This window comes from Gavialis gangeticus, unplaced genomic scaffold (assembly GCF_001723915.1).
Source record: "Gavialis gangeticus isolate Ggan-Ray unplaced genomic scaffold, GavGan_comp1, whole genome shotgun sequence".
In the NCBI taxonomy this organism is placed as follows: Eukaryota; Metazoa; Chordata; order Crocodylia; family Gavialidae; genus Gavialis; species Gavialis gangeticus.
The window spans coordinates 15118244-15131099 of NW_017729004.1; the positions used below are offsets into that span (position 1 = coordinate 15118244).

General features: G+C 38.6%; 1 protein-coding gene across 6 annotated transcripts in view; it reads left to right on the forward strand.

The window, feature by feature from the left end:
* Nucleotides 1-12856, forward strand: part of GALNT11 (polypeptide N-acetylgalactosaminyltransferase 11) — a 106057-nt gene that overhangs the window by 61052 nt on the left and 32149 nt on the right. For all 6 annotated transcript variants that reach the window (XM_019508129.1, XM_019508127.1, XM_019508128.1 and 3 more), the window contains exons 6-9: nucleotides 3373-3622; nucleotides 6915-7032; nucleotides 9545-9697; nucleotides 11959-12177. In XM_019508129.1, coding sequence (XP_019363674.1) covers nucleotides 3373-3622; nucleotides 6915-7032; nucleotides 9545-9697; nucleotides 11959-12177 — 740 coding nt within the window. The remainder of the gene's footprint in view (nucleotides 1-3372; nucleotides 3623-6914; nucleotides 7033-9544; nucleotides 9698-11958; nucleotides 12178-12856) is intronic.

The window sequence follows — 12856 nt, forward strand, 5'->3', positions numbered from 1 at the left end:
ACTCACTAGGGGGGACCAGAAGGGTTTGGGGGAGACGCTGTTTCCCCTAGCGCCCGCTGGCATAACAAGGAGTAATGGGCACAAGTTGATGGAGAGGAGGTATAGATTGGACATCTGCAAAAACTACCTCACAGTTAGGGCGGCTAGGAGCTGGAACCAATTTCCAAGGGAAGTGGTGCTGGCCCCTACCCTGGGGGTCTTTAAGAAGAGGCTGGATGCCTACCTGGCTGGACTCATTTGAGTCCCGTTTCTTGTTTTGGGGTTTTGTTGTTCTTCCGCCCTGGCGGGGGGTCGGGCTAGAAGATCTACTAGGTCCCTTCCGACCCTAAATCTATGAAACTATGACATAATAAATGGAAGAATTCAGGAAGGAGTAGCTCTGAGATGTAAATGGCTTCTAGATGCAGATATTCCTGTACTTGACTCAGTTTTGCATACTAGTTTGAGATTAGGAAACAATCTTACTATAAAAAAAATGGATAAAATTTGCATTGGCTCAGCACTGAATTGATTGACATTATAATTGCCCTATTCTAAGATGTTTATGAATTTCTTTTGTGCTAAGGCAAGAAATGTAATTTGTGAGGGACTTGACTATTGTTTGTTATTTTTTTTGTCTATCTGATTCCACAACCAGCTGGTCATAAGAAGAATGGTGACAGAATGTACTTCCCTAAGAGTCCATATGACTCTGCTAGTTTTCCTACACGTCAGGGTTTTCATGCATGGGGAAATGAAGACTGATTGATTGATTTAAGCTAATGAGGAAAAGAGATTGGAACTGTCAATCCAGGCCACAGTCTGAATATAGCTGCAGTGCACCTTGTGTGTTAATTCTTTTTCCTCCCCCACATAGGAAACACAAGGCACAAATAAGATTAGTTGGTGCTTAACAGTATCAGGTCAGCCTGCCCTCCTTACAGGACTGTTTAAATCCAGACAATGTCAGTTGATTTCAGTGGATTTACCTTGTGTAAATGAGAGTAGTTTCTGCCCATACATCATATAATTAAAAATAACCAAAACCCCCAAACCTGAATATGGGGCCAAATCGTGTGTAGCCCTTTCTATTTTAGCAAAAGTAGAAGTGATACAGGCAGTCGCATTTTCCATGAGTTTGTTTCCGTAGTTGAATTTGCAGTGATTGCAAAGAACAACAGTAGTTGATTTAAAAAAAAAAAAATAATGAAACAGTGCAGCATTTTCTTTTTCCCCATCTCAATACATTCTGGATTATGCAGAAGTTTTCATCTCTGCACACTGACAGCTGTTCATCTACCAGGTATTGTGCTTTTTTCATGATAGCAGTTTAAAAGAACTCTAAGCAAGCTGCTGTTTCTCATGCATCACTGAACTGCTTCTCACCTGAGGCTTTTTTGTTATCATTACAACAGTTAATTGGGATAGAGGATTTCTGGTGCTTTATGTGCCCAGAGTGCATTTTTATTGCTATCTTTATGGATAAATTCTTTGGCATGAGAAACTATGTGTTGCCAGACAATTCTGAGCTGTGGATAAACTCTTCTGAATTGGTGGCTTTACTCATTAGCATAGTAACAGAAACAAAATCATGGTTGAACTTCCTAGACGGTGTTAGTTTAGCAGTGAATTGACATAATTGCTTTATTCTGAGCTGTTTATGAGCTGCTTTTTTATAAGGTCCGGAAATACCTGCTGATAATGAAGGACTGTAATGTTGTTTACTACCTTTTGTACAGCTGAGATTTTTATACCATGAACTCCAGGGTGATCTGTTCTCTCTCATATCTCTGCAGTTATTCCAATATTGCATCGACTCTGCTCTCTAATAAAACTTTAGAAAATTTTTTACACAGATTAAACCTGGTAATCACTTCTGCCATCTGCAGGCCACGTTTTGCCATCCCTAATTAGGTTAAGTATTTCCATGCATGTTAATGACCCTTCTCAAGGAATGTGGTTGTGTTTTTAACATAAGTCTGGAAGAATCTGACCTTAATAATATAGATCCTGACAGTGCTGTTGCCCCAGCAGAAATCAGAAATGACTCTACTGAAGTTAGTGCATTAAACCATTGCTCTAATGGTAGGTTGTAGGAATTACTGGGTGAAACATTATGGCCTATGTAGTGGAGGGCATCAGACTAGATTATCACAATGACCCCTTCTGGCCTTAAAGTCTGTCTGCGTTATGTCAATGTAAAGCGGGGCTACAATTTGAATCCATTGAGCTCAGAACTGATGTCATCTCTGTGTACTGGTTTCCTATAAAAATTCTGTGCACAAAGGATGTCATAAGTAAATCTGGCTAAGACTGCACAGAACTGTCAAAGGAAATGCTCCGAGTACTTGCCTGTTAGAGCAAAAAAAAAACCACGTTTATTTTGTGGGGCTGGATGAGTTTGACACCCCTGCTTTAGATATCCCTCTTCATATACACTCTCTAAACAATCCACTCCTGCAACTGGGAGAGACAGGATACTGGGGTAGATGGAAAATTGTTTTGACCTAGTAAGGTACTTACATTTTCATGCACTTATCAGAACCTGTAGTAAGGCTTGACACCTCTCTGCCTTTTATCTGCAGTCAGCAATCCCCACAGATCATCTTGCTGAATCACTAAAACCCTAGCATACCATTTGAAGCCTATTGCGTTTGTCCCTGCATTGGCTTATAATTGATTTCAGGGTCTTTCTTTCCTGTGGCTATTTGTCTATCACTTTTTCTCAATGTGATGTTGTTTCTTGAGGATAGGTGTGTAAGTATATTGTGGAAGTTGAGTGGAGAGAGTCCCCTGAGCTTTGTCAAAGTTGTGAAGCATTTTTTGAACAAAGGGAAAATATCTGCAGTAATGTCTGTGTCCAGCTCTTCCTGAAGTCGGTGCAGAGATGCTTTCAGTGCAAATTAAGACTTGCTGGAAACAAGAGTGTTCTTGCTCACAGTTGGGAGCCCAACTGCTTCCTTCAGTGTTACTGCATGTTGCTTCTCTCACTCTGCATAGTATATGTGGAAGCATAGATGACTTTGAGATCTGTGTTGTGGCATATAGCAAAGTATTGGGGTTATTTTGTACTGGCCTCCTTCAGGCTTCAAGGTACACTGTTGACTGGCGGTACATGCAAAGACTGACTGTCAGAGATTTATTTGAAAATTGCATATTTCCCTCAAAAGTTTGTATTTAGTATCATTTGTACAGGCACCTCTAAAAAGTACTTCTGCCTTTCTGATAGAACATATCCCAGTAGATAGTTTTTTCTTTGTTTAAATTGTCAACTCTTCCGGGCAGTTTTCCATCTGTTTTGTTTGGGGTTGAACATACAGTAATTTGGTTGTAATAGAATTCTGTTGTATATACAGTGTTATCACAGACCTGAATGTGTTCTCCTCTTTTCAGGAAAAGTGCTGGTGTTCCTGGACAGTCACTGCGAGGTGAATGAGATGTGGTTGCAACCTTTGCTGACTCCAATCAGAGATGATCGCAAGACAGTGGTGTGCCCTGTGATTGACATAATCAGCGCCGATACACTTACCTACAGTTCTTCTCCAGTTGTGCGTGGAGGGTTTAACTGGGGCCTGCACTTTAAATGGGATCTTGTTCCTTTGTCAGAACTAGAAGGACCCGAGGGAGCTACTGCTCCAATCAAGTAAGATTTGCATTACTTGTGAAGGAATCTATTGGTTACAAGTGTCTTTTTGTGATAGAGAGAGAACATTTCTTAAGCATTATGGAGTAAATGTGGAAATGCATCTTTAAAAGCAGAGCTTAAATTACAAAGTATCTGTCTTGTTCATTTTTACTGAATTACCTTGGAAAAGATTAAACTTAAGAATCTTAACAGAAAAAGCCCTTTCTAACCAATATGTCTGCCCTGTAATGGCAAGAAAAACACATTTTTAGGGAATGATTGATTATACAGTATCGTATTTGCAATGTTATTCCACAAACATGGTTTCTTACAAGTTATTGTAGATATGTACTATGCAACAATTTTACATTTTATTGGTGTGTCTTGCTTTATTGGGGGGGGGTGTGTGTGGTATATATAGGTGTGTATATATGTGTGTGCGTGCCATGTCTTAGTGCACATGGATTAAAGATGGTGGTATTGATTTTTCACTTTCACAGTGATACTCGTCTGTATATCCCTATGGCATCTTTCTCCAGAATGGCCTTGACTAGTTGGTAATAAACTGCTAGCTTTAGGAAATTCCTCTTGGTAAAAGAAGACAAATGCCATAGCTGATAACAGAAAAACTATTACAGCAGTTCTCCAAAAAGCTTTTCTGTCCCATTTTCATTTTAGTCTGTCCAGATTTTCAGACTTTTTTTTTTCCCCCCTCCTGGACTGTTGTTTATGTAAATTTTCTACTTCAACATTCGTGGATATGAAAGCTACCTCAAAATATTAGCCATAGCCTCATGCTTTGTGGCAAATATCTGAAATAATTAATACTGTCTGGAGTCAACTCTGAATTGGAGCAATGATCACCTAGAGTGCTTGAAAGGAGTATTCTTCAAAGCAAAAAACTAAGTTAAACTGAGCACACTAGGACTTGGAGCACCTTCTTGGATCTTTCAATCAGTGGCTCTCTGGTGACCTATATGAAATTTGGCAGTATCAGTTTAGTCCCTATTTTAGATCAGTAACCAGACCATTAAATGGCCACCCTATTAGAAACTGTATCTTAGCAGAGGGTATATTAACTAGGTTTGGAGAAAGAAAAGGTCATTCTTTTGAGGAGAGGCCTCCAGTGACAAAGTTCAAGTTGTCGGAGCAGTATGGAGAGTCTGATACTGTTGCCTGTTTTCTTGTTAGAGGTCCTTATTTTCTCAGGTTCATAAATGAGCGCCATTTGCTGGCATCAAGACTTCATAAAATGAAAGCACTTAAATCTTCTGAAAGTAATTCATGTATTTATTGCGGTATGTGGTGCTTTGTTGGTTTTTCTTCCAGATGGATCTTGAAACCTTGGCTATATTGTCTTTTTCCTCTGTTATTGGAATGGAATTAACATATTATAAGTTGACTTGAGCAGCTCCAATGCTGTGGTTTGAAGACTATGCAACATTATTTCCACATCTTCCTGTCATAAGATTTCATCTAAGGGATCCAGGAAACATCTCGTATTACTACTTTAGAGATGGATTGCTGAGCCAATCTATTTAGAAAAATACCATGGTGGTGGCTTCTTAAATCTGGCAGAGAAGTAATGTAGAAAACTTAACTTTTACTCCATTTTAGAAACCTTTGTTAAAGATGATCTGTAATATGCTTGAAGAGGCAGTCTTCTCTCTTGGCAAAGCCACCATTGACTTTTGAGGGAGTTTGGCCCATCAAACGTCTCTGTGACTGGAGAAGAACGCAAATAACGTTAATCGAGTTCCACCATCCAAGATGACTAAACTTTCTTAGTTTGGGTCTGACTTTTTTTTGAAAGGCTCTCATATTGCTGAAATAATATTCTAAAGGGCTCTTGAAACTCCCCAAGCATAGTTTTTTTTTATCTAATAGAAAGATTTTTGCTTTCAATTCATCCGTCCCCAGCCTGCAGCACATTTGATTATACAAGTCTCCAAATAGCAAGGTTTCTTTCAAGGTAGATGGTAAACAGTGAAAACCTGGAGTAGTTAGCTGGTATGTGAGACCAAACAAGGGAACCCAAACCCAGGGCTGGTCAAGACATGACAGTTTTGTTGCATTTTTTTCACTCGACTAGGATTGGATGATGAGCATTTCTGATGTATTTGCAAGGTTATTTCTTTTTCTATTTAGTTTATTAGGGCAGCAGTACCCTGAGGTTTCCTGATTATAAGCAAAATTTTCTAGGTGATGCAGGAGAACTTCAGTTTATAGAATGGAAATTAATGTACAGATTTTTTTAAACTATAAAAGATGGTGACATACCAGAGTCTCTTCATTTAAAGACTTTACTACATAGAAGAGGACTAGGGAACCCCTATGATGATCAAATAACTATAGAAGAGTTATAATAAGTTAATGATGGTATATCTGTAGTTCTGGATTTGGAGTCAGTTTGAGATGAAAGAAAAACTCTTTAAGTCCTGTTAGATTTACCAATTGAAGCTTGGTCTTGGTTGTGCGTAGATGAGATGATGGTCTTGCCTGATACAAATGATACTGAAAAATGCCACTAAGTATAGTGTACCCTGGAATTTACTATTTTTCCCAGTTAGGGCAACCTCAGAATAAATTAGTTCTGCATTTGAAAAGGTACATAGCAACCTTTGTATGTGTGCATGTGCCTTTACAGATATACGGTTGATAATTGCATATATACCTTCTGGATTAAGAGCAGCATAATTAATCAGTTGAAGCAGAAAGATGTAGCTACTCTCTTGGTGCTAAAGAGGCAGAAATTCAACTTGAAGACACTAAAGAGTAGGGTGATGAGTTCATTATTCGCATGTAGTCCTGTTCTCAACTGCTCTTGTAGTGTCTAAGGCTTATGCTTTTTTTTTTTTTTCAGATTCCAGCCATGGAAGATGAGCTGTATCTTCAGAAATTCAGGCGGGCAACCCCTGTGTTCCACTATAAAAAGATTGAGAAACTCCCAACTTAAACAGTTTTTCAGTGTAGCTTTCATGAGGGAGGGAGGAAGAGAGAGAGAATGAATAAAATAAAAACTATAAACATACATATTTATAACAATATTTAAATAATAATAATTTTTAATACAATAAAGTATAAATATTATAATATAAATAAATGAAATGATACAACTGCTAAAGAATTGGTTCTCAAAAAAGTGCGCATTTTGAGAACTGATTTTTTAGCAGTTGTATTAAGCTTTTGTTTTTAATTCCAATAACCATGTTATGTTTATATACATCATGTAAGTAAGAATGATGTATTCTTTGCATATCTGCCTTTAACAATGGATTAATTGTCAATGGGGACCTTTTTTCTCTTCCAGATCACCTACCATGGCAGGAGGATTGTTTGCCATGGACAGAGAATACTTTAATGAGCTTGGACAGTATGACAGTGGCATGGATATTTGGGGAGGTGAAAATCTGGAGATATCATTTCGGGTAATACTGCCTTTTATGTTTATAGTTGGGTACTCTTCTTCTTTCTTTCCTTTTCTCTAGGAAGAGATTCATTAGCACTGGAATAGCTATTGAATGTATTGAAACTGTGTTAGATTTTTGCCCAGTAAGAGGATGCTTTCAGTATATTGAATATTTTTAGTATTGTTAAAAGTAATTAGAAGATGATTTGTAAGTGGAAGATCAGAGCCAGTTTTTTCTAATATCTGACAGCTCTTTTGTTCATTTTAGAGCTTTTCTTTGAGGCTTTTCATGCAGCATCAGAAGTGACACTTCAAAATAATTTTAGAACTATAAAAATTGACAGAGGCAGATGCAGGCACATATAATACCTGTGATTATTTTTAACTCATTTTGTGAAATTCATTGGACTTAACACCTATAGTGAGCCCCTGAATATAAACAGGTTTATTTACTTTATATTTCTCTACACACAAAAGGGCTTTACAAACCCAACAAAATCTGTTCTAGATGATGGGTACAAAACCACTTCGTGATTATGCAAAGATGTAGGCTCAGTGGGACTGGAGAGAGGGAAAATGGAACAATCAGTAGGTTTTCCATAGTTATTTCACTAGCATTGCTATATTTTGTGTCCTTTTTATATGTGAAAATAAACTACATTTAAAGCTGTTGTTTTTTTTAGTAGTAGTTTCATTGTCGCAACATTTGTTTCTTACAATTCAGTAGGCCCATTGATTTGGTCATTAAGTATGGGCAAGTATCTGGCAGGGCTCATTAACAGCATCATCTACTGGCAAATGTTTTTAACCTCTGCGAAGTCGGTAACAAATATACTTGAAAGAAATTCTTTCTGCAAACAGAGTCTTTCTGTGGGCAAAGGAGGTAGGAAGCACATATGAGAGGGCATTGAAGGGTGGAAAGCAGTGACTTTGGAAAGACATTGGAAATTAGGATGACTCGCTTGCTAAGTATGAGCTCCCACCCAGTGCGATGCTGTGGCTACAGTCATTGGCAGTAGAATGGCAGTAAGGAGATAATAGTCTAGAGAGGCAGTACTGAGGCCATTACTGGAATACTACTCCCAATTGGGATGTCTGTACATGACAAGAAACTGGACCCGAAAAGAGCTTATAGGGATGATTCCAGATCTGGTAACCCTGCTTTCCAATGAGAGGCTTCAGAAACTCAGTCTGTTTATCTTATCTGAGAAAAAGGTAAAAGCTGACTTGACTGGAGTCTTAAAGTAGCTGATTAAGAAGATGATGTCCGAGAGGGGAGAGCTCTTTAGCCTAGCAGAAAAATCCAGTGGCTAGAAGCTGAAACTAGAAAAATTTCAGAGTCAAAGTAAGGGGACCATTAAAATAAGATTGGCTATCTTTCAAAGTCAGATGTAATTCAGTCAGGAGTTCTGGGCATGATACAAGAATTACTGGCTTGTGGTTGATGTTATGCAGGAGATCTGACCAGATGATCATAATGGAGTTTTTTTGGCCTGCAGTCTAGTAATTTTACTTTCTAGAAAGAAGGTCAGGTAGAATAACCATGTTAATGTTTAGTACCTTTTGGCTCTCTTTGGGAAGGCTGTTCAGGATGTGTGTATAACATGCATACAGCCCATGTGGGAAACCCATTAAACTACTACCACTTGTGAAGATTAACATAGTTTGTTTAATGGAAATTGCCTTGTTAAAGTGGAGAAGAATTGTAATTTGGGGATGTTTTAAGTGTGTAGGAGTTTGGCTAATGATGACATCCTTTTCTCCAGGTTATAATGTCAAGGGCACTACAACAGCAGTAGCGGAGGCAATAGTTAAGGTTACACGAGAACGCCCATTGTGTCAGCGAGCCTGTACTTGGAAGTTACACTAGGATTTCTGTGCTAGTTGAAGGAACTATTATAATTGCACTAATAAAAGCCCTTGTATATAGATACAGATTTACCAGTAAGAAGATGCCTTCTAGCAGAGTAGTTATTCTCTTATCCAGGAAAAATCACATTTATTCTGGTGTAGCTGTTCACATAGATGGTATGCTATTTTGACTGCATTTGTTCTTAAACCTTTTTAGCGTAGACAACGCCTAACTTCTTTTTAGTCATTCATAACTTTCTAAAGCTTTCACCTTTTGTCCTTAAGAGGTCCATTGCAGGGCTTTTGTCTGAAGATTAAATATTAAAAACTGAGGAAGAATGTTTTGGCCACTTTTAAGTAAAAAGAGAATGAAGAAAATATATCTTGTTATTTAAAAAACACACACAAACAACCAACCCCCCTCCCAAAAATAACTTGCAATTTTTTATTTTGAACAGCTTGGAAAATGGCTGGGAGCTGATAGAGGTGATTGGACATGGAAATTGCCCTGTTTTAAGAATAAAGCCCTGCCTGAGGAAACTGGTTTGGATTTAGCTTGTTTCAATGAGCTTTTGAAAACAGAGCAGTAAGAATGTACAATACGGCCCAGCTATCATCCCTTAAAAAATAAGCCTTTTACGGGCTATAAAATGATGTGTCTTCTGCTTCTGTGTGGACAGATCTGGATGTGTGGGGGCAGACTACTAATCATCCCTTGCTCCAGAGTGGGACACATTTTCCGTAAGAGGCGCCCATATGGCTCCCCTGGGGGGCAGGACACCATGGCACACAACTCTCTGCGTCTGGCACATGTGTGGATGGACGAATATAAGGTAAGAGGTGGCTAGGGATTGAAATGGGAATGGTCCACTGAAGTGTATGGGTACTTCCTTGGACCTCCAGCCTCTGTCCCCTAAATGTGCCAGTCAGTTCCTATCCAACCATGAAGTGTTAGTGAGTATGACAAGACTGAAGAAGATCCCTTCAGTGCTTCAGACACTGCTCCAGGCCTCTGTTCCCTGCCAGCACTGCTGCAGGTGTCCTTTAGCTGGTGCCCTGTTAGTCAGGTCTGGTTTTTATTTTTTCCCAGGTAATAGTCTGACCCCTTGGGTCTCCTTTAGTTCTGGGGGTGGTCAGATGGGAAATTGTACTGTGTTTGTGTGTGTTGCTCTCTACCTTCCAGGTTCTGATTCTGTTTTTGAGTCCAACCTTTCAGCAGGCTGTTTTGCTTCTTGATGCCTCTGGTACAATTTTTCCCTCGACCCCTTAAAAGCTGTTTTGTGTTTGCCACTTGTGCTCTGCTATCTGCAGTTTATATCTGGGTTTACAGCACTGTGCACGGGTGCTTTGAGCCGCCTCAACCTGGTTTACCTTGATGCTCTAGCAGTGTTAGGTGCTTTTTAGCTTCATCCATTTCATCTGTGTTTTCCAGCATTTCAGCACTTTATCCTGTTTGGCACCTTGGTGTCCTTTCATCACCACTTTAGCTTATTATGTACAGTTAATGTTGGTTTTCCTGGAAGCTTTGGTTTGCTTCATGTTTTGTTCCCAATTACACTGTGCTGTTTGAGAAGGCCTTTACATGCTGATTCTAACAAGGTTTTACCTTGGATCTGTACTTTGGCCTTGTGTTGGCTGTTGAGTCCTTCAGCTGTTTCTAATCTTGTTCTTGGAAACTAGCCACAGTTTCATTCTTTCATTATGGCAAACTTAGGGGTGAAAGATAGGTCTGGAAATACTTCCTTCTTTTTAAATATAATAAAAATGTTTAGTCCCAGGATTATATTGACTTTGTCACTGTAGGGTGAATTTCCCAGAGGTATGAGTTGTATAAGTGACATGTTTTCTTCTGTTTTGTAAAATAATTTGGCAGAGAGAAAGTAAAATAGTTACGTTTTATATTTTATCTTTACATTTGTGGACAAATACAATTTAGACCTCTTCAGTGTGAGATGCAAATACACAATGCAAAAGTAAAACACCATAGTTGCATCATTGAAGGAGAAAGGAAGAGTTAAACTACTTTATAACTTTTTAAGATGGAACAATAATACACAATTAGACACTTCATACAAAATGTACCTAATGTATTCCTGTGTGAATGCACAATTACTCTATCCATGGTCTGTGTGTGAGACTTGCGTTAGTCGTCGTTGTCTTCCTTGTTCCTGGCACAGAAATATCAGTGATAACATCACTGTGCCTTACAACCCACTAAAATTTCAGGAATAGCAGGTACATAGTCTTTATTACAGTATCAGAGATGAGTCCTGAAAATGAAAATAAGGTCACATCATTTTCACCAGCAAATTCTACCCATCGTGTATAATATGGATCTATTCAACAAAGTGCCAGGGTTCTGGGCTCATTGAATATGCATTCTCTAAACTTCTTTATTATTTTTCTTTGTTACGTACAGTCACAGTCTGGGATTTGAAAATCAACTGGGGAATTGTTCTTCACGTATCAGCAGCAAATTATGTTTTGCAAACCATATTATGCCAGTTGAGGAGTACATCAGTTCCTTTTGCATTTTTGGTGGGGGTATATGTGGTTGAACTGAGGGAATATCTGAGCCTGAATCCGAGTCTTTCCAATGCCATCACATACTACTTCACTTCGGGCACAACCAAAATGCAGCCTGTAGGATCTTCATTACGTGCGCTGAGGCTAGAGAAAGAATGAGCCCTGTTTAACTGAGAATCCAGATTAAAGGCATGATCCTGCAAGCGCAAGTGAAAACATTTAGTTGCATGCATAGTCCTATTGAAATCCATGAGAATAATTGTACAATTAAGGTTATCCATAACCATGTTCATTTGCAGGAAGATACCCTGGAAGAGGCTCATAGGGGGACTATAGACTCTTTCATAAATGTTTGGTATTACAATTATTGAAGCATGATAAGCATTGGAATTCCATAATTACATCTTTAGAGTCAGTTTTTAAAAGAACTAATACATTTGGTCAGTAGTGAAGTGGAACAGTTGTGTAGTTTGCGTTATGTGCTGGAATAGGTGCTGTTAAAACTGAGTACCAGACAGATGGTAGATGGTGCTGATCTGCTTTCTTCCCTGATTTCTGTTTGATGTAGGAACAATATTTTGCCCTAAGACCTGAACTAAGGACCAGAAGCTATGGAAACATTACTGACCGTGTGGAGTTGAGGAAAAAATTGAACTGCAAGTCATTTAAGTGGTATTTAGATAACATCTACCCAGAGATGCAAGTGTCTGGGCCCCATGCCAAAGCTCAGCAACCGGTATTTATTCACAGAGCACAAAAACTACCAAAAATAATCAAACGTGGAAGGGTAAGATGATCAACTTGTTTAGAAACCCCTGGTTTCTTTCTTTTTATGTGGTTTTGAAACTTATTCTTAAAAAATGCACCCAGAATCAAGTAAAATGGGCTGTATTCATGGCAGATGTGGGTGGTGACTGTATGTTGTAATAGCGAAGCTTAAAAAAAATCTAAAGTAACTAATATTTTTCTTGAAGTCCAGACATGAAATGGAAAAGCTTTAAGGCTCCATAATGTGTTTCAGGTCCTTTTTTAGGTGATTCAGTATTGAAGCAGTATCTTGTCCTATGGTGAAGGTGCTTAAGTATTGTTCAGGTGGGCTGCCCTCATGCTAACTTGAGCTCCTGAGAATAAATTTTGGAGAGAGAAGAAAGTCTGTCAATGTCATGCTTTGTTTGTTCAAAATTGGTGTACAATGTCATTAGCTTTTCTAACTTGATGAATTTATTAGGTCGTTTTCTACAAAAATGATCATTTAATTTTTGAGAGGGAAAGTGCCTCTTGCTCAACCACTAAGGGTTGAGGCAGAATAAGGAATTTTGCTCCTTGCTTTGTTTTACAAAGCAAGTCATAATATGTTTTGTGCTAGTGGGAGCTTTAGCTAGAATAGCCACCAGTGCTGAATAAAACTTTTGAAAATGTTGCATGGGTCATAGTTTCTAGGGTCGGAAGGGACCTGAGAAGATCAT